The sequence below is a fragment of the Mercurialis annua genome, linkage group LG4 (assembly GCF_937616625.2).
Source record: "Mercurialis annua linkage group LG4, ddMerAnnu1.2, whole genome shotgun sequence".
Classification (NCBI taxonomy): domain Eukaryota; kingdom Viridiplantae; phylum Streptophyta; class Magnoliopsida; order Malpighiales; family Euphorbiaceae; genus Mercurialis; species Mercurialis annua.
In genome coordinates this window covers 34290663-34314281 of record NC_065573.1, presented here as the reverse complement: position 1 = coordinate 34314281, position 23619 = coordinate 34290663, and the positions used below count along the sequence as shown (strand labels likewise).

The following is a 23619-nucleotide window of genomic DNA, read 5'->3' as shown; positions in this document are numbered from 1 at the left end:
AACACATATTTTATATGAAATTGTTCTAAGGGTGAAAATTTTATCATTTTATAATAATATAAAATAAAATTATTATTGTTATTTAAAATAAATATAAATAATGATAAGTGTATGTATGATTGATGTTACTTTATTTATATATCTATATGAAAAATGGCTTAAAATTGCCAATTGAATAATAGAAATAAAAAAAAATTATATCAATGAGCTATAAGTCAATAAGCGCTAGATTAAGACAGTTTTTAAAAAAATAAATAAGTTTAGACGTCAAACTCTTAGGTCACGTGTTCAATTTTTTCCACAAGCGCTCTTCTTTTCTAATTATAAAAAAATTACTTTTTTCCGTCTCTTTTAAAAAAGGATAAATAAATTTTACACCAAAATTAATAAAATACGACAACATTTTATTTTATCATGTTTACTTCTATTAATTAATATAATTTTACCTAATAATACAATAAATATATTGTAAATTGCATTTAATGGATATTGAAAATTTGAAATAACTAAAAAGATAAAAATGAAAGATATAAAATGGAACAGTCTTTTCTTAAACGGGAGAGAGTATATTTTATCAAAGAAAAGGATGTGAATAAGTTTAAAAGATCAAATAAATATTTATATTTTTATGTTGATAAGAAGGTATTTTATAGTATATTTTATGAGAATAAAAAAAATGACTTAAGTGGCAATATGCCCCCTCAACTTGTAAGCAATGAGCAATTAACATATAAATTAACTTTGTGGACAAATCAGTACACGAACTTGATGATTATGGGCAATTAGCCCCATTTTGACAATTTTTCCCTTTAATTTGTAAGTTAATTGTATCCTGAATTGGCAATTAGTCTCCTTTAACTTGTAAGTTAATTTGCCAAAATAAACTAATTGCCCATAATCACCAAATTCGTGTATTGATTTGCCGATAAAATTGATTTATGTGTTAATTGTTCATTACTTACAAGTTGAAGGGGCAAATTACAACTTAAATCTAAAAAAAAAAAATTAAGTTCAAGTTAAAGTCTGAATCTCATATGCGAGCCATACCCCACGACCTACAGCCCAGCCAATTAAGAGACAACCCTCCAGCTCAATTTAGCAGCAAACTACGAGGAAATGCTAACATAAACCGGTTTGGGGAATTAGGGTTTAAGCGCAGTTGCAAAAACCATTCGTGAAGAAGTTGAGGGTGTGGTTAGTGCCTTGGTGGTTTCTCCCCATATAAATTTAAACTCTTTATTTCTGTGCACTTCAGCTTCGAATTCTTAAATTCAAAAAAAAAAAAAAAGAATTTAAAATTTAAATTCTTAAACAACCTCTAAAATCCATTGAAAATAATCTCTTACCCAACAAAAAAATTGAGCCTGTCATTGTTAAATATCAGTATCCTTTGATTCTTCACTAACAAGAAGAAAGAAGGAGAACAAAGTTTGAAGATTGTGCAGCTGAGTAAAAAAATGGATCTCAATGATTACAGCATTATTAAGGAAGGAGAAGCTGAGATTCTCATGCACAATAAAAATAAAGTCTTTTTCAACAAAGCCCAGGTACCCAATTCAATTTATGTATCTTTTTTTAATGTTGTTTGTTTAGGTTGAGTAGTAAATGTTAAGTTTTTAGCTGATGTTTACTGAGTTCATTGTACAAATTTGAAGTTATTAATGATTTGTTTAGGAAGAGAAACAGGATATGGATTGTTGTTCTGATTGGTGACTTTTGATGATTGAGCTTTGTTTTGAATTTAATTGGTGTTAGATTTTTTGTAAAAATTTGAATGTGCAGATGACATAACTTCCTTTCCCCCCCTTAAGTTGGTAGGAGCATTGTTGTGTTTGCATTAGTAAGTTTTAACATTTTTAACTCTATTTTGTACTCTCTCTTTCAATTGCTTGTTGAAGTAGTGATTGAAGTAATTTTGTAACTTTAACATGTTTAGCTAGCTCTATATTAGACAGCGAATATTGGAACCCAATTCAAATGATGCAACCTTAAGAATTCTCGGCGTTGGCTAATTTTGTTTGATACAATTGTATAATAGTGAGGAAACATAGTTTATAGTTGGTTATTAGGAGCAAGGAATACTTGGGTGTCTCATGTATTTATCTCTAATTGACACTTATCGGTTGTGATAATTTCATCATGTGGTTATACTTTACCAGTTAGTATGTTGTCAACTACTACTTATAAGTTTAGAAGGTAACTTCTCAAATTTAGCGACAGAAAGAACTCGGGCATTGTTGATTGGACTTTTCTGTGTTTCACTTAGATGACTTATGCCATTAATTAGCAACAATAACAAAGCTTAGTTTTTGTTTGTGAGGTCACTTATCTTCTGCACTAGGATTTTGGTGGCTTGTATATTAGGAGAATCCTAAAAGAATGAACTATAAAATGCGCAGGTTCACAACAGAGATCTATCTATTGCTGTCCTGAGGACATTTATATCCAAACGCAAAGAGGAGCATGAAGCATGGTTGTCCAGAAAAACAAAATCTGCTCAAAAGGCATCTGAGAAAGATGCTTCTGGATCTGCTGCTGATGAGCCTACTGGAGATGATGAAAAATTGAATGGAAAATGTGAGGAAAAGATATCTGAGAAAGATGCTTCTGAATCTGCTGCTGAAGAAGTGACTGCGACTATGGTTAATGTAAAAGTAAATGGAGACAGTGAAGGGCCAGATGAAAAAATTCAGGAAGAACCTTCTAGCATATCAGAAGAACCAGGGAAGATACCAGACCGTAAAATTCGAGAGTTGGAGCCGCCAAGAGTTCTTGAGGTTTGATGCTGAATCTCTTTTTTTCTATTTAGTTAATTCCTCTTGTAGTTAATTTATTTGCTTTTATGGAGTTTATTGTCTGTTTTATTTCATCATTTTGTATTTTGTATTTTTATTCAGTCATGACTAAAGTACTGCCTTCTGTATCTTTAGGCACTGTCCGCTTCTGGGTTAAGAGCTTTAAGATATGCTCGTGAGATTGAAGGAATTGGCCAAGTAGTGGCATTGGACAATGATCCAGGTAACTTTTGGATGCTAGCTAGGCATTCCAGGTTTTTTCCTTTTCGTTGATTTGGATAAACTTGTTCTGATATTAATGCAGAAATTGAACTCAGGAAACAAATGTAGATTTTGGTTCCCAAATGAGATAACATCAACAAATGTAGATTATGAAGGGATTTCTTACCATTAATAAATTGCACATTAGAAGTGTGATGTGTTTTTGGCTATGCAGCATCAGTTGAAGCATGCAAGAGAAATATAAAGTTCAATGGTTCAGTGGCAATTTCTAAGGTGGAATCACATCTCACTGATGCCCGTGTATATATGCTCACCCACCCAAAAGAATTTGATATGGTATGCATATCTTATCTCAATATTTGATATCATTTTCCTAAAATTGGGCATGACCAATGGATGCGGTTATGTTCTGTTAGAAAGACTTACTCTCTTTATTGGATTATACTGTTTCAGGTCGATCTTGATCCTTATGGATCACCTTCAATATTTTTGGATTCTGCAGTTCAATCTGTTGCCGATGGTGGTATGTTAATGTGTACAGCAACCGATATGGCAGTGCTTTGTGGAGGCAATGGCGAGGTTTGCTATTCCAAGTAAGAGTATTCCTTTTTCTACATCTGAATTATGGTTTGATAATCATGAGTTATCTTTTGACAAATATTTATGCTATTAGGTATGGCTCTTATCCACTGAGAGGAAAATATTGCCATGAGATGGCTCTGAGGATTCTTCTTGCTTGCATTGAGGTATCTAATTATGAAAAAATTGTTATGGCGCTCTTTGTGTAATGATAAATCTTAGATCCTCTGTCTGGGTATTGGGAGAGTCCTTTGTTCCTTGCATGTATTTGTAGGCCTTTTCCTTGATGTAAATTATAGTTCTTGTATTCAAGAATTTTAATATTGTATGAGTAATCGTATATGTATCTTTTTCTAATGCAGAGCCATGCAAATCGCTACAAGCGCTACATTGTTCCTGTGCTATCTGTCCAAATGGACTTCTATGTTCGAGTGTTTGTTCGGATATACACGTATGTGGCTTATTTATTCTGATTGAATATATGTTACAACAAGAAAATGTACATCTATTTATGTTTGATAATAAGTTCAAATTCTTGTTTGCAGTTCTGCAAGTGCAATGAAAAACACTCCTCTTAAGCTTTCGTATGTTTATCAATGCATCGGTTGTGATTCATTTCATCTTCAGCAAATTGGAAGGACTGTAGCCAAGGTCCGCATCATTTTGATATGTCACATAATGTAGATATTCTTTTAAAGTGTTACTGTCCTGAATTTGCATTAACTGATCAACTTGATGGCAAGTACTTGGTCATTTTCAGCTGCAACTTTCCTACTCTTGAGAATATAAGAATGTCTATATTTTTAATCCAAATTGCTTCTCAAAAGTTTTGCAAATTGTTTAGGACAAGCGATATGAAGTTATGGGAGTGAGGAAGTCGTGTCCCTAGGCCTACATTGTTTCCTTGGTTTATTCCACTTTTAAATAATTATAGATCTTGATATAGCATCTGTTTTTCTTTTTCAGAACAGCAGTGTGAGATATATGCCTGGGTTTGGTCCAGCTGTTCCTCAAGAGTGCAGCGACTGTGGGAAGAAATTCAACATGGGCGGTCCTATATGGTCCGCTCCTATACACGAGCAAGAGTGGGTCACTTCCATTTTAGAATCTGTAAAATCTATGAAGGACCGTTATCCTGCTTACGATCACATCTCTGCTATCCTGACAACAATATCTGAGGTATGTTATTATTGACCAATGCATATATATGTTCAAAGGTTCGTTAACATTCCATGAAGAATCACTAGCTTAAATCAGTGTTACTAAGCCACTTTGCTTTTACCATTTGGTCAGTGTTTTCACTTGAAAGAGAGGCAGTTTAATAATCCAAGTGACAGATTATGTTAAAAAATATGTTTTCTTTACAGCATTTGACAAATTTTCCATTCATAGTTTGATATTTAAAGGAAATAATTGATTAGAAGATTGCATCTTCTTTACGTAACTGTAGGGGAAAGATTGCAAGGGCTCTGTTCTTTGCAGTTTGGCTTGTGTCTTTCCAAAATGGGTTTCTTATTCTCATATTGCACTATTTGCAGGAATTGCCTGATGTTCCTCTGTTCTTGAGTCTGCACAACCTATGTTCAACACTAAAATGCACTTCCCCGTCTGCAGTAATCTTCCGTTCTGCCGTAATAAATGCAGGATATCGTATCTCTGGAACACATGTAAATCCTTTGGGGTTAAAATCAGATGCTCCAATGGATGTGATTTGGGATATAATGAGATGCTGGGTAAGTATTTCTTGCTCAATATCCTCTCTCTGCTTGATTTGTGTGAGTTATAAGCTATATTATTTTATATTTTGTTTGTTTTCAATTTCACTGTGTTAGCCTGTTTGATGATTTATGCAATTGAAATCTGGCTTTGATGTACATTTTTCTTGGGGTCTCTTCATCTCTGCTCATCCCTTTCTTCTGTCTAACTACCTTCAAATCACGGTTTTCTTATACAGGTCAAAAATCATCCTGTGAAAACTCAACCACGTGATCAACCAGGAAGTGTGATTCTTGCCAAAGAACCCGTTATTCAAGTATGTGAAAGTTTCAGATTTTAATTTGTTTTTTCTACTGCTTTATTTTGCATTGGCATTTAAGAACACCTTCTCTATCCCTTTGCCTCTTTTTTTGTGCAGGCAAATTTTGCCCGAGCTGTTGCATCTCTTAGCAAAGCACAAGCAAAGAAAGTTGCTCGCTTCCTTCCAAATCCCGAAAGACACTGGGGTCCTAAACTTAGAGCAGGTCGTCATATTACCAGCAAACACGTCTCTCTTCTGGGTCCAGAGGCAATCAATGGACATCTCAACCAAGAAAGCAATGAAGATCCCCAGCCGAAACGCCAAAAGACCGAGGGTACGGAGGATTCAACCCCCGTTTCGTAAGAATAAACTCTTCATTTCATCAGTTCACCTCTGAACCTGGTTTTCTTGGATCTTTTTTGTTATTCCTCTGGTCAAATCACATTCATCTGCTGATAGGAGGCATCATTTACAAGCGTAAGTTCTCAGCCGCTAAACAAATTTGCAGATTGCCTTTGAAGTTTGCATACTTTGTGACATGTAAAGCAATCTTGCGCCAATTTTGAGTTGGATGTAAAATCTTTTACTAGTTTATTTGGCTATGATAGCTTATTATTTATTTGTTAAAAAAAAAAAAATAGGAACAAGGTGCTGTTCACCATAAGAAATTTCAAGAATTGTATTTTAATTGGAATTAAGGCTTTGTTTATGATTTCACATGCCATTTGTGCAATATTGAAACCAATCTTTTAGGCTCTACTTTTTCAATATGCAAATTACATTTCAGCTTAATTCTATTTGTTGGAGATAGCTTATGATTTCTAATAGGATTGGGACCGTTCATTCGGTGTAGATCAAAAAGGTACAATTTTAATCAAATTAATCCACACCATTCATTTTATAATGAACGGTAGAGATTATGAACATGACCCCCTCAAGTTCATTTGACCTTGAGGGAATCCCAATCCTTTCTAATAAGATAACATCTAAATGAGTTTGTTTCTACATTTTTATATTACTTTCTTCACTATATATTTACTGAAAACCAATTTAGTGAATATTTTTTTAACTATACCACATTTATAACATTAATATGTTAAATATCTAATACATAAGAATTAGTGCTTTACACACATGGTGAATAAAGAGAGTAACATATGAAATGGAATAAGATAGTAACATATATTGTCATTCATAACTTCTCTTATCATCTAACAATTTGGTGAATTAAATTTGATACAAGTAAATAGATTTGTTTTTTAATAATTAGAGAAATGGAGATTCTTGCTTAGTTGAGGTTAACGTGCCCATTAAAAAGAATCTCATACAAAATTTGTCAAAAATATAGAAATATTAACACAACAAGGTCGTTGTAGTATAGTGGTAAGTATTCCCGCCTGTCACGCGGGTGACCCGGGTTCGATCCGCGGCAACGGCGTCTATTTTGTCTTTTTTATATGTATCTCCAATCTTCTTATTTTGGGTTCAAAATAATAGCTGAGTTTATGATTAAGCACAAATTAAGACTAGAGTACTAAGATTAACACTTCAGTTTTTGTTTTTAGAAAATATGATAACATTCATCAAACAACCAAACAAAACATATAAGAAAAACTGTTTTATTAATTTCTCAAAAAACTCATAACAATAAGTTAATGAACAAAAACAAAAATTACACCATAAATAAAAACATCACTTTTTTGTTCTCTTCTACTTTTCTCTCAACGTAATAAAATTAAATTAAACACAAAAGGATGATAAAACAAAAGCGTAATCAAAACTTTAATAAATTATGCACTGCCATTGGCAGCAAGTTTAGCAGGAGCAGCAGATGATGACGGGTTAAGCTCGTCCCAGGCATCAATCCAAGTGACCATAGCATCAGCAAGCTTATCAAAGTAAGGATCGACTTTGCTAAGCTTTTCCTTAACAAGCTTGGAGAGTTCAATGTAGCATTTTTGGACAGTGGTGCAGTCTTTTGGAAGACTTACAGCTTGGAAAAATGGAATGATCTCTTCCTGCCAGTATATACCTTTGTACTCTTTCCTTAGGTTTACAAATGGATTGCTTGCCTTGCTGTGGTAGATGTATGGCAGCCCTGTCTTCACTCCTAGTCCCATATGGTCACATATCACCTGCAAATAAGTGATTGTTATAACATGTGTGAGTCAACTTGTCGAGCTATGTTCCACGGATATGGAAATGCCAGTTGAAGCGGAAACGAAAATATGTTCAAAAGGAAAGGAAATCCTGAAACCAAAATGAAACGTGGAAACATAGGACTCGACATGTTTCCGCGCAAATAGTTTATGCACTACATAGCTTTAGAGTTAATTGAGCTTTGATTAGGGCTTGAACATGTAACTTACCTTGATACACCAGCCAGCCCACATGTCGTCGTAACGACCAATTGGCTGACCATCACCCATGAGACCAAAGTACATTGCGGGTCCGATCAAATCTCGGTCGAAAGCCAAATTCATACCACACATAGGGAAAAGGGTGCCCTTTGGGATTGTTTGGACAGCATCAACATACCTAACAGACAACAATTGAGTATCATCATGCTACATTTAAATTCCTGACTAACTGCAATTTTGTGAATGGAATTATTCAATCAATGAAATTGCATATACCTGGTGTTACGCTCGAGAGGCTTGACGAGCTGTGTAGGAGCATCATAATCAGGGATGTTGAGCCAGAGGCCATGGGAAACAGCAGTAGGAACACCCTCGCGTAGGCTGAAAGGGTATCCACGCACGAAATCTGCACCTTCTCTGTATGGATCATAAAGGGTATTGAAGAAAAATGGAGTCGATGGGCACAGAAGATTCTTGATATGCTGCGCAAGTGCATTGATTGGCTTTCCAGATGGATCCTGAGCAACCTGATAAACATTCGTTTACAGCAGTTAAAACATACTGAAATCCTAACAAACCAAAATGGCCTAATTAGCTATCCAAAGTCAAATAACACACTACAATTTTGCTATCTAGATCATGAGATCAACACTATAAACATAAAATTCTATAATTGACAATTAAAACTCTAATTTTAGCTTCAAAAACAAAACATAAGTATAATTGAAGTCAACTCGATACATAAAAACAGCTTTGAAAAAAATCACCCAATAGATCAAAAAGACTCAATTTTTCCTGAAACAAACACCAAAGATCTAAACTTTACAGCAAAAAATAAACACCCAGATGCAAAATTGAACAAAACAAACAACAAAAAACATGTTAAACTAAAGATCAAGAAGTAAAAATACTCACAAAGCAATCATCATCAATAGTGAAGATATACTTCTTCTTGGAGACCATATAACCAAAGCAACGACAAGCAGAGTCCTTGAAGGAAATACAAGAAGCCTTAGGACCAAGAATCCGATTAATATCATTCCTATTATAAAGTTCATAATCAAACCCCTCAGGAACATTAATAGTCTTCGTGGGATCCCCATCTTGAACAATAATCAGATGGTAGGGCTCAAAAAAGGGCCTCCACATTTCCAAAAAATCAAGATTCCGAATAGTTGGAATAACAATATCAAGCTCATCTTTCAGCAGCGGCGTAATCTTGGTCGCCTTTGAGGTATCCTTAGCCGGTTGGTCCACCATTGTTAGAGAAAAAAGAGAGGGTTGAGATGTAGGGAAAAGGAGAGGAATTAGAAGGGTTTATAAGGAGGGATTAGAAGGGGAACATGGGTGCCGAGAAGAGTGGCAGAAGTAGAGGAGGAGACAGAGACGTGTCTGAAATTGGAAATGTTTTCTAATGGTGGGTGGTGTTGCGGTCTATGACTTGTTCAATCAATTGCAATCCAAGAAGTTTTTTTTAAGAGTTTGGTAATAAGTGATGTTATGCATGGAATCTAATTCAATTTTAGCCTCTAGTGTTGAGACTTTTTAGCTTTTTATGGTAGTTTTAATTTCTTTAGCATTTCTGCTCTTATTTTATTTTTTTACTCTTTTGGAATGTAAATTAATTTTGGGATTTCTTGTATCTATATAATTATGTTAAGAATATTTATTGTTAGAAGTTGAATAAATTAATTTGGTTTAAAAATAACATATTGAGGAAGTTAATAGTGTTTATACTAATTTAAGTCAATCATTAAATGTTTGTTCATTTAGTTTTATAGACCTACTCGTAATTGAGCGGTTCGTAATATAGCCAAGGAATTCTTTGGAGATGATTCGTTCTGTTATAATTCTCTAGCTCAATTGACGTAGTTAGAGTGTAATTGATCTTTTTATAATGAAATTTACATCTTTCTACAAAAAAAAAACTAAATTTTGAGTTTGATTTTTATTTTTATTGTTGTTATTATTATATATTTATAATAGAAAAGAAGAATCGAATTTAAAATTCTTATTAATGGATTGTGACGTTTCTATTATTCGATTTTATAGACTTATACCATTTTTGAATCGAATATGAAACTCTCGTATTGAATTATAACATTCTTATTACTATTAAATTTTATTGAATTATAGTGTTTTTATCGAATTTAAAAAAATAATATTGAAATGTAACATTTTCCATTATTAAATCATATTGAATTATAACGTTCTAACTATCAGACTATATTGATCATAACATTTTTACTATTAAATTATGCGACAAGCTAAATTTCTTTTGAAAACAAAATTAGACTGAGGTTCAAAAGTAAAAATATATTAGTAATTGCCTTAATTGATTGGTAAGAGAGGTTTACATCACCATTAAAAATTCCTATTTTTTATATTAAAAGGTATATACACAACTTAATTACCTAACTATTTTTGGATTCATTGTAATGCCAATTATGAAGAGATAATGGATATTATTGGTGGCAGCTTTAATTGGAAAAATACGATATGGTCAATGGAGAATTAATTTTCCTTTTATCCAACATATTCGCTCCTTTTGGTATTAGTATATGAAATCAAATCAAATGCAATCTCCATAAAAGTTTTGGTCCAATGTAAATAGACTTCTATGGAATATCCTTTAAACATTACGAATAATAATTCCAATAAATCATTAATCATCATAACAGTTTAGTTCGAGTCTTCGTGATATATGTTGTGTCTTATAATAATAATTTTAAAAATAAGTGCATAACAAAAATTAACTGATGAGATTAATTAGCCAAGATTCATAGTTTATTTTTTTTTTCAAAACTAATTAATATTTCCTTTTAAAATTCCTTTGTTTAAATTAATTTAGTTCAATTGATAAACTAGCATGTTATAAAGGCCTCGCTTGGTTTGTTTTATAACAATTCCTGGAAAATAACTTTCCGGAAAGTGTAGTTCATGGGAAGTTTGATAAATGTTACTTGTTTCAATTTTTACTTCCCGGAAAGTACAAAATTAATTTTAATATAATATACTATATTTTTTAACTAAAAGACATAAATGTTCTTTGATAATTTTTATATTGTTAAAAAAATAATTTTAATTTAAAAATCGAGCAATAAACAATTTAATTTTTGCTTATCATCTCTTATTTTATGATTCAAGTATTATTTAGGAGAGTTTTTAAATATTAAAATTTAAAAATTATATTTTTTTATTTAATTTTACACAATATAAAATATTTAATAAAAATATTTATTTATCATAAATAAAAATTATAAAGTAATATAAGTATATTTTTTTAAAAAAATAATTTTAATTTAAAAATCGAGCAATAAACAATTTAATTTTTGCTTATCATCTCTTATTTTATGATTCAAGTATTATTTAGGAGAGTTTTTAAATATTAAAATTTAAAAATTATATTTTTTTATTTAATTTTACACAATATAAAATATTTAATAAAAATATTTATTTATCATAAATAAAAATTATAAAGTAATATAAGTATATTTTTTAAATTTGAATTATTCTCATTATGGTAAAAGATAGTATTGTTTTAAAAAATAAAAGATAGTATTGTTTTACCATAATGAGAATAATTCAAATTTAAATATTCTAAATTCATATTTATTTTCATATCATTACACTAAATATTAAATATTATTTTAACAACCAAATATAATGATTTGATTTTTACTTGCTATAGGAAAGTTGCTAAAGTAGTCCATATATTAATTTGGCTGACAAATTTCAATTTAGCTAGCTATATATGCAAACTGTTTTATTTTACTTCAATTGGCCAACAAATTCCATATCAGCATTTAAGCTCTCAATAAGGAAAATCTTTAAATATACATAATATTATATTCACGTATAGAGTTTATCACTTTATGATAAAATATAAAAATCTATAGAATTTATCACTTTATGATAGAATATAAAAATGCCAAAACTCATCTCAATATTCCTACATTATAAGATCAGTGTTATATAAATTCACCAAATATATACATTTTTTCAGAATCAATCACGATTTGTAAAAGTCAGTTAATAACAAAATAAACAAAAAATGAGGAGTTTCATTTTCTTTCCACACGAAGCATATTTGCAACTATTGAAATAAATTAACTAAACATGTATTAACATTATGAACTAAATTTTTGATGTAAAATATTTGCAACTATGAAGAAATGAGTTGATATTTAAGTGAATAGAGTACTTCTATATAAATTGTCATAAGAAATTTAAATAAAATGTCACATACAGTAACGTGACATAATAAAAAATTAAATTCCAGTGTGCTGAGTAAACTATCAAAATTACTGTTTTGGAATTAGGTTTTGCAAATATTTTCATTTTTAGATAATTTTATGGAAACCTCACTTTTCTTGGCCCAACCCACTAGAAGTCTAACTTCAAAGTGAAAAATGGAGCTGGACATAATCTGGATTTAATAGAAAAGCCTTGATTAGCTTGAACTTGTCCATGAATCTTGGGAAATTTCTAAATTTATGATTCAACATCAATCTATTGAAGCCCAATTATTTCTTTTGCAGACTCACTTGACAATAATAATAAAAAAATAAAATAAAAAAGTTTTTAGGTGAAATACTGCCTTATCATAAAGGTCTGTACTCTGTATTTATCTATAGCTAGATGTGTATTTAAATTACTATATTTATCAATTTTATGACATAGAATCTATTATATTTTTATTTATTAGTATCGAGCCTGTATATTTTTTTAGATATTAGGTCCCTTAGTCACGGGAATAAAGTACGTCTATTTCACATGTTGTTAGCACGACTGCACTTTTATTATGGAACTCTGAACCAAATTCAATAGATGGAAAAATGGAGGAGCTAAATGTGGTGATGACTCACTTTCAATTATGTTAGAAGATCACTGTACATCTTTTATCTCTTATTTTTAACATGTGTATAAATCTCTCTTATGTACATTCAAAGGTTGGACTTAATTGTAAGATGAAACCCTAAGATGATATCCATTTGGAGCTTCAACTCTTGGAAATTTCATCAGAGTGTCCCCTCCAACTTCTTCCCATCTGCAATTTAGTACACAATTTACTCACATTAGTCCAATTTACCCTCTTCAAAAATAATTAAGTAGGTACTAGTAAGGGTACGCATTCAATTAAAATCAAACCAAATCAATAAGTTATGTAATAGTAAAAATTACCTGTATCTAGTTACAAAATAGTGAAGAAATACTGAAATTTCTGCAATTCCTAGTTCCTTTCCAGGACAATGCCTGGTACCTCCTCCAAAAATGAAGAGATAGTTTTGAGATTCCAAACTTTTGTCCTGCATTAAGTAAATTATAGATTGGTCACTTAAAATGTACTTAATTGCTTTCTAATATGAAAATTTATCACGATAATAAATTATAATTTAATTGACACTAACCATCCATCTCCATGGGTTGAAAGTAAATGGATCTGGATACAAGTAGGGATCATAATTTATCTCCCTAGTGTAAACATAAATTCTCCATCCTTCAGGAATCACAAATCCTGAGATTTTCAAAGAAACAAAATGTCATTAGCTAATGCATAATCTACTATAACAATAAATTAGGTAGCGCGGAGTATAGACAGAAGGCGAAATATAATAAAATTACAAAATAATAATATTTTAAAAAATATGAAATAAATTAAGACAACCGGTGACTGACGGCTAATAAGCGGTCGCCCACTCTGTCCCTTAGTTCTGGTCGTGTGCATAAGTGATGGGTGTTCAGATTTAAAATGCTGACCTCTTACAATACTAGTCATTTCGAAAATAACTAAAACAAAAATTAGGGCAGCAAAAGGAGTGGCCTAGCTGGATTGGTAGGTATGCTATGTAAATCATGTAAGAGTAAGGTCCACAAAAGGGAGGAAGAAGATGATTATACTTAGAGTTGTCCATTATATCCATACCGAATTAAACTAAATCAAAAAATTTCTTTTAAAAAAATCAAATTCAGTCTAAACTTTAGTAAAATAAAAAAAAATTAAACTGATTAAACTAAACCAGTTGATTCGATTGATTTTAAGAGTTCAGTTTGGTTCAAACCAAAAAAAAAACCTAAAACTGCAACAAACCGAACCGAATTTATTAGTTTTGTTCGGTGAATTCGGTTTACTTTATTTTATTGCACACCCTATTATATTTAAAGTATATTCTATTAATGATAAAAGTTGCAAAAAAACAGCAACTACTAGCTGCAAAACAGCTTCTTGAGCCCATAAAGACAACAGAACTTTAGCAAAAAGAGACATTAAATATTTTATTACAAACTTTTTAAAAAACTCACCATTTATTTCCATTTCTTTAGTAGTTTTCCTCAACACCCCATTAACTATTGTTGCTAATCTTGAAGTCTCAAAGATCACCTGCATCATTGCCCATCATAACAACATAACTCATCAAATCATTACCATATCAACAAATCAAAAACATAATCATTATCAAATTTCAGTAGTTATAAAATTCTTACCGCACGAGTAAAACGCATCGTTTTAAGGTCATCGAAATTAATCGGATCCTCTGGTTTTTTCTTTTCTCTAATTGCTAAATGCTCCTTCTGCAAATTCAATCATTAAGCTAATTAGTACTTTTATTACCATAAACAGTAAAAAATACTTATGTAATTTTTTTTTCTTAATTAATACTTACTCTTAATTCTTCAAGAAATTGAGGGTGATCATGCAAATATTTGAGTGACATCATTGAAGTAGTAGAAACAGTTTCATAACCAGAGTATAAAACTGTAATAATTTGATCAATTATCTCATCATCACTAAGCTTATGTCTATTATCTTCAGTTTTCATGAGGCAACCCAGCATGTCTTCATATATTTCATTTGATTTTCTTCTATTTTCCATTACTTGTCTCAATAAGCTCACAATATTCTTCCTAGCCTGTAAAACATAGTAAATATAGAAATTATTAGTGTGTAATTAAAAAAATGGAATAATTACAATTAACCCCCTGATATTATGTCAATATATCATTTTCTCCCTGAATTTTTTAAAATCACTATTTACTCCCTGATATTTAAGTATTACACAAATGAAATCCCTTATAAAGGATTCCAATTACATAAAATTAAAATGTCAAGGGGAATATAAATTTTACAAAAAGACAGAAGGAAAATGGTAAATTCAACCTAACCTCGAGAGTTGATAGTACTTATTTAAAAAAAATGATGGAAATGAAAAAAATTACTTGAAATCCGCGACGATAATTGGTGCCGGGGAGATCAATTGGAAGTGACAAAGTGCCTAAAACAAGCTTGACAAACTCAGGCATGAATGCTTGAGAGAATGAGGCAGAATCAGCACCAGCAACTTGTTTAAGTGAAGAGAGAAGTGCCATCTACATAAACATTAATTAGAGAAACTTATTAGTAAAACTTTTGATAATAATTAGAACTAATAAAGCTAATTAATCAATTAAGTAAACAAAGTAATAATTGGACACACAAAGATTGACATATACTAGTAGTAGCATACCTCTTTGGTTTTGTGTTGAATGTCAATAATTTGGCCATGCCAATTGCTGAGGTGGGATCTGATGAAGACATCAATTGTTGGCAAAAGTTGATGTCTGATCATAGTGGGGCTAATGAGGTTCAATAGTGCACCTCTCATGTACTTATGGGTGGAGCCATGAACCGCTGCAATATTACATTTCCCTAGTATGTCCAACATGGACTGTGGATAGCCAGCTACAAGCCCTTTTGCCTCATTCATTAGTATGAATCTATTCACTTCTGGATCCATTGACACTATTGTAGGACACCCAAGTATGTGGGATTTGAAAAAATTACCATACCTATAAAAAAAATGAAAAGTTAGATAAAAAAGTTAAGTTTTTTTACAAGATAATAACCCTTTTCAACTGTTTTAACTAACACCCTTTGCTTGATTGAAAAGATGGGTTTTATAGGTAACTTTTATGGGCTATGATGGACCAATCTCCACTACCCAAAAAGCTGATTGAAGAGGGCAAAACTGAAATGAAATGAAAAAGAAATTTCACTTTTTTGAAGATTTTTTTAAGGCTAGCTAGCCTATGTTTAAGAAAATCAAATCATAAACAGCAAAAACTGAAATTACCCTTTTCATATATGAACATTCAGAAACATATTACAAAAAAAATATTAAAAAAATGAATCACCTTGCTCTTTGGTTTTTCATAAAATTAGGACCTTGTTTAAGAAACTCAGTGGTTTCACCAAAAACTGGCCAACCCATAGTACCAGGAGGCAGACCTTTCTTCATGTACTTAACCTCATTCCATCTCAACAAAGCAGAGGAGAGGCAGAGCAAAAATATAATTAAAAAAACAATCACCATTAAAATAGCCATTGCTCTTCTCTTCAACAGCAAAAAATGGTTACTGGTATGAGAAGGTGTTGAGTGGGTTATAGTTTGGTATAAGTTGAAGGTAGTATGAGTTAGAAGGGTGCATATATATAGAAGTTTTTGAAGTAGTTATTATAAGCATGTATTCTTGAGATAAAGAGAGAGAATTGCCAGATAGGCCAAACCATGCACCCTACTCAGGAAAGGACCCTACCCCTAGTTTTTCAGGGTAATAGTAAAAGCATTACTGGGGAAATTAAATGGCTAAAACTATCTTTTTAATCTAAACAAAAATAAAATTAATTTAATTTCACTCTTTCCAACAACTTTGACTTCAAATGGTCTGAAACTCAACTTTGAATGTTTGTTGAAAATTTTACTATGTCATTCTCCTTTCATCCTAAAATAACAGTCCATTTTTTCTTTTTATATAATTTAAAAACACAATTAATATTTTAACTTTTTATAATTTTATTTTATTAGCATACCCTTATTAAATATTATAACTAATTTACTTTTTGAACTAATAACATTAAATGGAAAATTTTAAATAAGAACAATGCAAAAATCAATACTTTTAATTGATATTTATTAGGAATATAGACAACTATTTGAGACAAAAAAGAAGAAAGTGGATTATTATATTGAAATAGAGGGAGTAGAATGTTCGAAGGGCATCTTATTCAAAGTGTGTTCCGTATATTTTAATGAGGAAAGGTTCAAAAATGACTCTGATGTATAGCTTGATCTTATTTTTTCACCTCATGTATTTTGAATCTAAAAATGACCATAATATATTGAAAAGGCATCAAAAAGACTCTTCCGTTAACATTTCCGTTTAATGCCGTACACATTTCTATTTAATGTCACCTTTTTTTGTATTTTTTTGATACTTCTTCACAACATTAAGGTCATATTTGAGATCCGAAATACATAAAGTGCCAATTAGAGACACAGAATATACATGGGAGTTATTTTTGCACTTTTTTTCTATTTTAATTTACACTTTTGTTAGCCTTTTATTCTTATTAACTTCAACGATTTTACTCATTTTATTTATTTATTTTAATCAATCGAGTCTTTCAATTTAGTATATAAATTTTTATTTTTAATATGTCCAAATAAATATCATAGTATTATAAAATTCAGCGAGTTAACGAATTTAATTTATATTTAATTTTTTATTAATTTTTTATTTTTTAAAATAATTATTTTTAGCTTTAAATTGTTTTATAGGAATTTAAAAAAATTAAAAATTGAAAATAAAAGAAGTAAAAATTAAATGAACAATATTTATTAATCCATTAAATATCATAAATTCATAATCTATATTTGTGCTAAATATAAGTTTAAAGATCAAATTGAAATTTTATTTTTTTATTTTAGTATTTTAATTTAGTTTACTAATACTAAAAATGTCCCGCGAGATTAGATCATGGAGAAAAATATAAATAGAAGTCAAATATGGGATTTTGTTTTGTAAATTATGACATATATGAAAAGCTTGAAATATTTTTTTAACTTTCTTTAATTTTAATTTATTTAATTTCTTATTTTATTCTAAAATTATTTTTATTTAAATTAGCACAAATGTTGGTTTTAATTTCCATAAACAACTTTATCACTCTTTATTCTTTATTTGTTTTTTGTTTTTGAAGTTATTTATTTTTTTCTATATGAAAGTTATTATTTATGAAATGTAATTTAAATTAGAATTTAAATATACGTAAATGAATGAGATTTTACTTTTCTGAAATTTATATTTTTATAATATATTTTATTTTAAATAACAAAATTATTATTCCCAAAAATGTTTGATTAAAATTATTTAATTTAGTTTAATAATAACTATTAATAAATTATAAATTACTTACGTTATTAAATTTATTATTATTAATTAAGTTATTTAATTAAGATTATTAAAACTTACAGAAAAAGTATTTGAATTTCACGCTAATGTGTAGATACATGCTAATAAAATTGTGATATGTGAAGAAGTTATTATATTCAATGTTTTAAAATTGATTTATTACATGAAATCGAGTTAATTAATTTTTTTTGAAAAGTGGTCTGCTATATTTCAAAATTTTTGAGAGAGATTGAAATATTAAATATGAAATAAATTGGCTGAATTGGATTGAACTGAATAAGTTTGATTATGGAAAAAGAACAACGTTGATGGGTATAAATTAAGCTTTTTTAAGAATACAAATAAGTTTTTTAATTATTTTAGGAAAGAAAATGAATAAGAGTAAATACATAGAAAAAAGTTTATATTTACATTTAAATATAAAACTAAATATATCTGGAATATCACACTTAACTTGGAAAATGTAAATCAAGAAGGCATGTAATAACAGGAAAATTGAAAATAGAGATTAAATTGGTATTCTTGTGAATAAAATGAGAAACAAATATAAAATACTCCCCCTTTTTCTAAGATTTTTTTTTTATAAATAGCAAGTGGACTGGAAGAAATTATTAGTTCCCAATTAGAATACTGAATCCATACTAAGTGGTTAATAAATCTTGGTCTAAATGGTAAGACATTCAGTAATGTCTCTAGCTCGATAAATTATTAGATAGATTCAATTTATCACGTTATATATAAATTAGTCTATCATATTATGCTACGTTATTAAAATAGTGACATTATCATATAATACTATTTAAATGTGGAGAAATTTTTAAGTAGACTCAGTCTACCACGTCATCTATAAATTAATCTATCACATTATGACACGTTATTAAAATAGTGGCACTATCGTAAATTCGTTTATTACTTTTTTACACTTTTAAATATTAATATTACGATACTGCCATTATTTTTATAACTTGTTATAATGTAATAGGTTTAGTTCACTGATGATGGTGGACTGAGTTTACCTAGAAAAATTTCTTCAAATGTGTAAAACAGTAACAAATAAAATTACGGTAGTGTCACTATGTTAATAACGTGTCATAATATGATAGATAGTCCATTAATTATATAATAAACTGTGTCTGCCTAAAATTTATCAGCTAGCTCGCATTTTATGAGTGGGAACATATATTATAAAGTTTAAAACTATAAACTCCTTGAAAATTCATTTGGTTTGACAAAATTTAATCGGTAAGTCTAAATATTAAAAAGTCCCTGTATAAAACTCAGATTATACTATAAGATTTAAATAATAAAAGCATCAATTCATTGGCAATCTATGATTAAAATTGCTGCATATATTTCAAAATAATGGTAATTTCTAACTATCGGGTCACACCTCATTTCATTGGAACAGATTGATTTTTAAGTAATTTACCATCATGTAATTGAATTTTGGCTAATACTTAAAAAACAACCGATCTTTTAACCTCTTTTAAATTTTAACCTAACGTTGAAAACTGGTCAATTTATTCTATTTCATATTTTTTCGTTTCAATTGTATCATTAAACATCAAATTGACATTTTTTTATTTGAAAAAATTTCAAAAAATTCTTAAAAAAGGTCAACTTAATATAGATTTTTGAGAATTTTTAAGACATTCGGTGAAACCACTAAAATGAATAGAAGTTAAAACATTTTTTACTCGCCCCTTATATAAGTATTTTTAAGAAACTATATCTGTATTTAATATAGATTTTTTTAAGACTATTCTACCTCCTACTAAATGTATATCTGAAAGGAATAAAAATTCAATTCTAAAATTTACATATCTCTTTTATATTTAATTCCACTCCATACTTTATTTAGTTCATAAATAAATTTATTATATATTATGAAAATTATCAATTCAATAAAGCTTCAAATTATATTTTAAATAAAATAAATATAATTAATATCCATTCGCTAATTTACAAATTCATTAGATTACAAAATAATGTGAAATTTAATTGCCTTAAAAATAATTTTGGTTTAGTTATAAAGACAATCACAAATTTTAGCACGTTTGCAATTATAACACAAAATTTTAAATTTTGCTATATAAAGTGCGAATTATTAGTTTTTTTAACATTTAGAGAATCGATACTATTTTTTTGATATAAAAATGGCAATTCATGCACTAATATTCTATCAATATTTTTTATGAAAAAAAAAGATATCTCAACTAAAAAAAATTAATAACTCGTATCTGACATTATAAAGATTTAAAACTCGTATTATGATTGAAAAGGGGATAGAAGTATACGTACAAACCCTTCATATTATTAATTAATTAATCAATATATGCTATTAGATTATGTAAAAAAAAGATCAAACTGAATAACTGAATCAAATCGAGGAATTCAACTTGAGTCCATTGATATAATATACTCCCTCTGTTTTATTTTATGTGTCCCACTTTTTATTTTAGGATGTTCCATTTTAAAATTTTATTTTTATTTTTAAAGGAATTTCATATTAAGTTCGTGTTTACCCTTGTTTTCATTATTTTTTAAAAAATAATGTCATTACCATTAATAAAATAAAATATACATAAAAAAATTGAGCAAATTACTATGAGGTCTCTCACATATATTATAATTAACAATTTAATACCTCTTATTTAAAAATTCTACTTAATGGTCGATTTCATTAACTATTAGGTCCTTTTGTTAATTTGGGAGACCAAATCATTAATGAAATTGGAAGTGAGATATCATATCGTTTAAAAGTGAGGTAACAAATTGTTTAACTAAATTTAAAGTGAGGGACCACATCGCTAACGAAATTGAAAGTGAGATAACAAATCGATTGAAAATAAGTACCGAAATTAACAGATGGGCCTAATAATTAATAAAATTGAAAGTGAGAGACCATTAAATAAGATTTTGAAACAAGATGTATCAAATTGTTAATATGGTATAACTGGCGGACTTAAAAGTAATTAGCTCTAACAAATTTAAAATAATGATAATTGTGTTTTAGTCATTAGGAACAATGCAGTGAAAATTTTAAAATGAGACGAAATAAGTATTTTTTTTCTCGATGTAATTCTTAAAATGATTTTTTTTAAAAAGAACTATCCTATTACAACTTTATTCTATAAAATAATTGATGTGAAAAGTAAATATCTAAATTTAGAAGAAAAAAAGTAAAAAATGAGAATGAAGATTTGTGGAGGGGAGAGGGAGAAATGTGTATAGGATAGGGAAATGGGGGTTGCAATAAATGATTTAGGTATAAAAAGTGGAGGAGAAAAGAGGTAAGTGTAGGGTTTAAATTAAAAAAAAGGAATGGAAAGAGGCACATGCAAACAACCCCATTGGACCTTAAAACAAATTAAAGGGCAGAGTACCCTTCACATGTGTGTCAACAAGATCTAAATGGAATTACTAAACTTCACTACAAGACACCCTCCTAGTTACCATGTGAATAAGTGAAGAGAGAGACAAACCAATGTTCAAAATTCTTTTGTTTTTTGATTTTTTAAGTTATTTTTTAGATCGAAAGAATTCAAATGATTAAAATATGTAAATTTTATTTTATTTAAAAATAAAAATAAAATTTACCATTTAATAAAAATAGAAAAAAAAGAATTAATATATTGATTTGTCTTCCCCATCTTGTCTTGTGGATTTTCTAATTCATCTATCATATATCAAGAAAAAAAATTAATTTGATTTTACTTTTAAAAAATACAAAATTAAAATACACTAATTTTTTTGTGCATGATGGTTTATTAAATTATTATTTATTTTAAAATTATCTCTATAAATTTATTAATTTTAAATTCAATTTAAATTGTGGAATTTTTTAAATTTATATATTTTATACTCCGTAAATTTTAAGATTTTACTAAATTCCTAAATTTTAAAAAAAATTCACTCCAAATGAGTGCCTAAATTTTGTAATATTCATTATTAAGCCCCAAAATTAAATTAAACTATAAATTCATTATTAATTTTTTAGAAGTTTAATATTTAACAAAAAATTTTGTTATAAATTAAAGAGTTTTATTATATAAACAAAAAATTAAACTGATTTTTAAAATTATTTAAATTCACTAAACTATAACACATAGCTTCTTGTTTAAGCTAAATAAGTATATGAGAACTTGTTAGCTTTAAACAAGATCAGAAGATAAATTTGTTTTGCAAGAGTTAAAACACAGAGATTTAAAAATAGGTTTAGTTTGAAAAACTCTTTTAAACCTAATCAATAAGTAAGCTAAGTAGTGTAAAAAGTTAAAGCATAATAAAAGATCATGCCAAATTTTTATAGTGGTTTGACAACCCTGCCTACATCCACTCCTTAATAATACCCATCCTTAAAATTTCAACTCTTCAATTTCTATTACGGGCTAGAAAAAAAGCCTTAAAAATACAACTCTAATTTTATCCAGAAACTAGTCTGTAACTTACAAACTGATTTATTTAGCTTCAACAAATTATTTTTCTTTGAAAATGTAAACCTAATTCTATTCAGAAGTTAGTGTAATCCTTACAAGTGTTCACAAATTGTTGTGGTATAAAACTCTCACTCAAAACTAGCTCTAATTCCTTTGAGAGGTATAACCAAAATATTAAGCACAAAGATGGTGGTTGAGATGATTTTCTTTCTAAAATTTCACACTCTTGAAATTGGTAAAGGAGCCTTTTATATAGTCTTCAAGAATTTTCTGAAAAAGGGCTGAATCATCCTCATCCAAATAGCAAGGTGTATAAGATAACAAATGGAGGAGCCTCCTTGAACTGAGCTTGTCTAATCAGCTTGAGAATATTTTATTTACTAGTGAGACAATAGTACACTGATGTTCTTGTTTGTTAGTGTGTCAGCCTGACAGAAGTACGGATCCATCCTGGGTGCATAAGCTGAGCTAGCTCCTTTAGCTTAATGACTAAAATACCCTCCATTCATATTTCTTGAGTAATAAGAAACCTTCAAAATGCTTCTAAAACATGTGCCTTATAACACTTGGGCATACAAAGATTAGTGGGCTTTAATTATCATCAAAATAAGAATTATGGATTAAGGTCTTTAACCAACAAGACTAGTAGTCATTAATCATGTAAAGAGAAAAGGAGTAAAAAAGAAAATTCATATAAATTGGCACAAAAACATATGACCTTTTTTAGTGGAACAAATAAAAATGAGATATCTTCCTTCTTAAATGGGACAGACATAGTAATTATTATTTTAATTTTCAATGTCACCCTAACGTTGTAATTTTTTAATATTACCCTATTTTGAATTTTTAGTTTTTAATTGCAGTCTGAAACATTAAATTGAACTCTTTTCATTTGGATAATATTAAAAAAAGATCCTTCATATTTATTAAATAATTTAAATATTATTTAATATTATAAAGCACACTAAAAAACCATT

The 23619-nt window shown here is 29.0% G+C and overlaps 3 protein-coding genes and 1 non-coding gene across 4 annotated transcripts; 2 read left to right on the top strand and 2 right to left on the bottom strand.

Moving 5' to 3' along the window:
- The first annotated feature begins 1071 nt into the window (after window positions 1-1071).
- On the top strand, window positions 1072-6372 carry LOC126678012 (tRNA (guanine(26)-N(2))-dimethyltransferase 2-like). Its single transcript, XM_050372861.2, has 12 exons — window positions 1072-1547; window positions 2400-2777; window positions 2931-3018; window positions 3232-3353; window positions 3471-3610; window positions 3691-3763; window positions 3959-4047; window positions 4142-4247; window positions 4563-4775; window positions 5135-5329; window positions 5551-5628; window positions 5731-6372. The coding sequence occupies exons 1-12, from the start codon at window positions 1458-1460 to the stop codon at window positions 5974-5976; spliced, it is 1818 nt and encodes a 605-aa protein (XP_050228818.1). The 5' UTR covers window positions 1072-1457; the 3' UTR covers window positions 5977-6372.
- Window positions 6373-6979: 607 nt separating this feature from the next.
- On the top strand, window positions 6980-7051 carry TRNAD-GUC (transfer RNA aspartic acid (anticodon GUC)). The gene has a single exon. It is a non-coding gene; the product is annotated as a tRNA-Asp (tRNA).
- Window positions 7052-7218: 167 nt separating this feature from the next.
- On the bottom strand, window positions 7219-9441 carry LOC126678767 (UDP-arabinopyranose mutase 1). Its single transcript, XM_050373669.2, has 4 exons — window positions 8889-9441; window positions 8250-8500; window positions 7983-8151; window positions 7219-7748 (listed from the first exon to the last, which is right to left on the bottom strand). The coding sequence occupies exons 1-4, from the start codon at window positions 9231-9233 to the stop codon at window positions 7404-7406; spliced, it is 1110 nt and encodes a 369-aa protein (XP_050229626.1). The 5' UTR covers window positions 9234-9441; the 3' UTR covers window positions 7219-7403.
- A 3371-nt stretch (window positions 9442-12812) lies between these two features.
- LOC126679480 (cytochrome P450 85A-like) lies at window positions 12813-16434 on the bottom strand. Its single transcript, XM_050374520.2, has 9 exons — window positions 16146-16434; window positions 15479-15800; window positions 15192-15341; window positions 14639-14884; window positions 14460-14546; window positions 14277-14355; window positions 13385-13491; window positions 13158-13282; window positions 12813-13023 (listed from the first exon to the last, which is right to left on the bottom strand). The coding sequence occupies exons 1-9, from the start codon at window positions 16334-16336 to the stop codon at window positions 12933-12935; spliced, it is 1398 nt and encodes a 465-aa protein (XP_050230477.1). The 5' UTR covers window positions 16337-16434; the 3' UTR covers window positions 12813-12932.
- Between the last annotated feature and the right edge of the window lie 7185 nt (window positions 16435-23619).

Bases quoted from the DNA above. Each gene is read 5' to 3' on its own strand.
- LOC126679480 (XM_050374520.2), bottom strand. From the start codon at position 16,336: ATGGCTATTTTAATGGTGATTGTTTTTTTAATTATATTTTTGCTCTGC. The intron at 14,356-14,459 runs GTAAGAATTTTA...GCAATGATGCAG, and splicing joins CGATGCGTTTTACTCGTGCG to GTGATCTTTGAGACTTCAAG. The intron at 13,492-14,276 runs GTGAGTTTTTTA...TGAAAATCTCAG, and splicing joins TAAAGAAATGGAAATAAATG to GATTTGTGATTCCTGAAGGA.
- LOC126678767 (XM_050373669.2), bottom strand. From the start codon at position 9,233: ATGGTGGACCAACCGGCTAAGGATACCTCAAAGGCGACCAAGATTACG. The intron at 8,501-8,888 runs GTGAGTATTTTT...AATGTTTATCAG, and splicing joins CTATTGATGATGATTGCTTT to GTTGCTCAGGATCCATCTGG. The intron at 8,152-8,249 runs GTATATGCAATT...GTTGTCTGTTAG, and splicing joins CCTCTCGAGCGTAACACCAG to GTATGTTGATGCTGTCCAAA.
- LOC126678012 (XM_050372861.2), top strand. From the start codon at position 1,458: ATGGATCTCAATGATTACAGCATTATTAAGGAAGGAGAAGCTGAGATT. The intron at 5,330-5,550 runs GTAAGTATTTCT...TTTCTTATACAG, and splicing joins GGGATATAATGAGATGCTGG to GTCAAAAATCATCCTGTGAA. The intron at 5,629-5,730 runs GTATGTGAAAGT...TTTTTTGTGCAG, and splicing joins CCAAAGAACCCGTTATTCAA to GCAAATTTTGCCCGAGCTGT.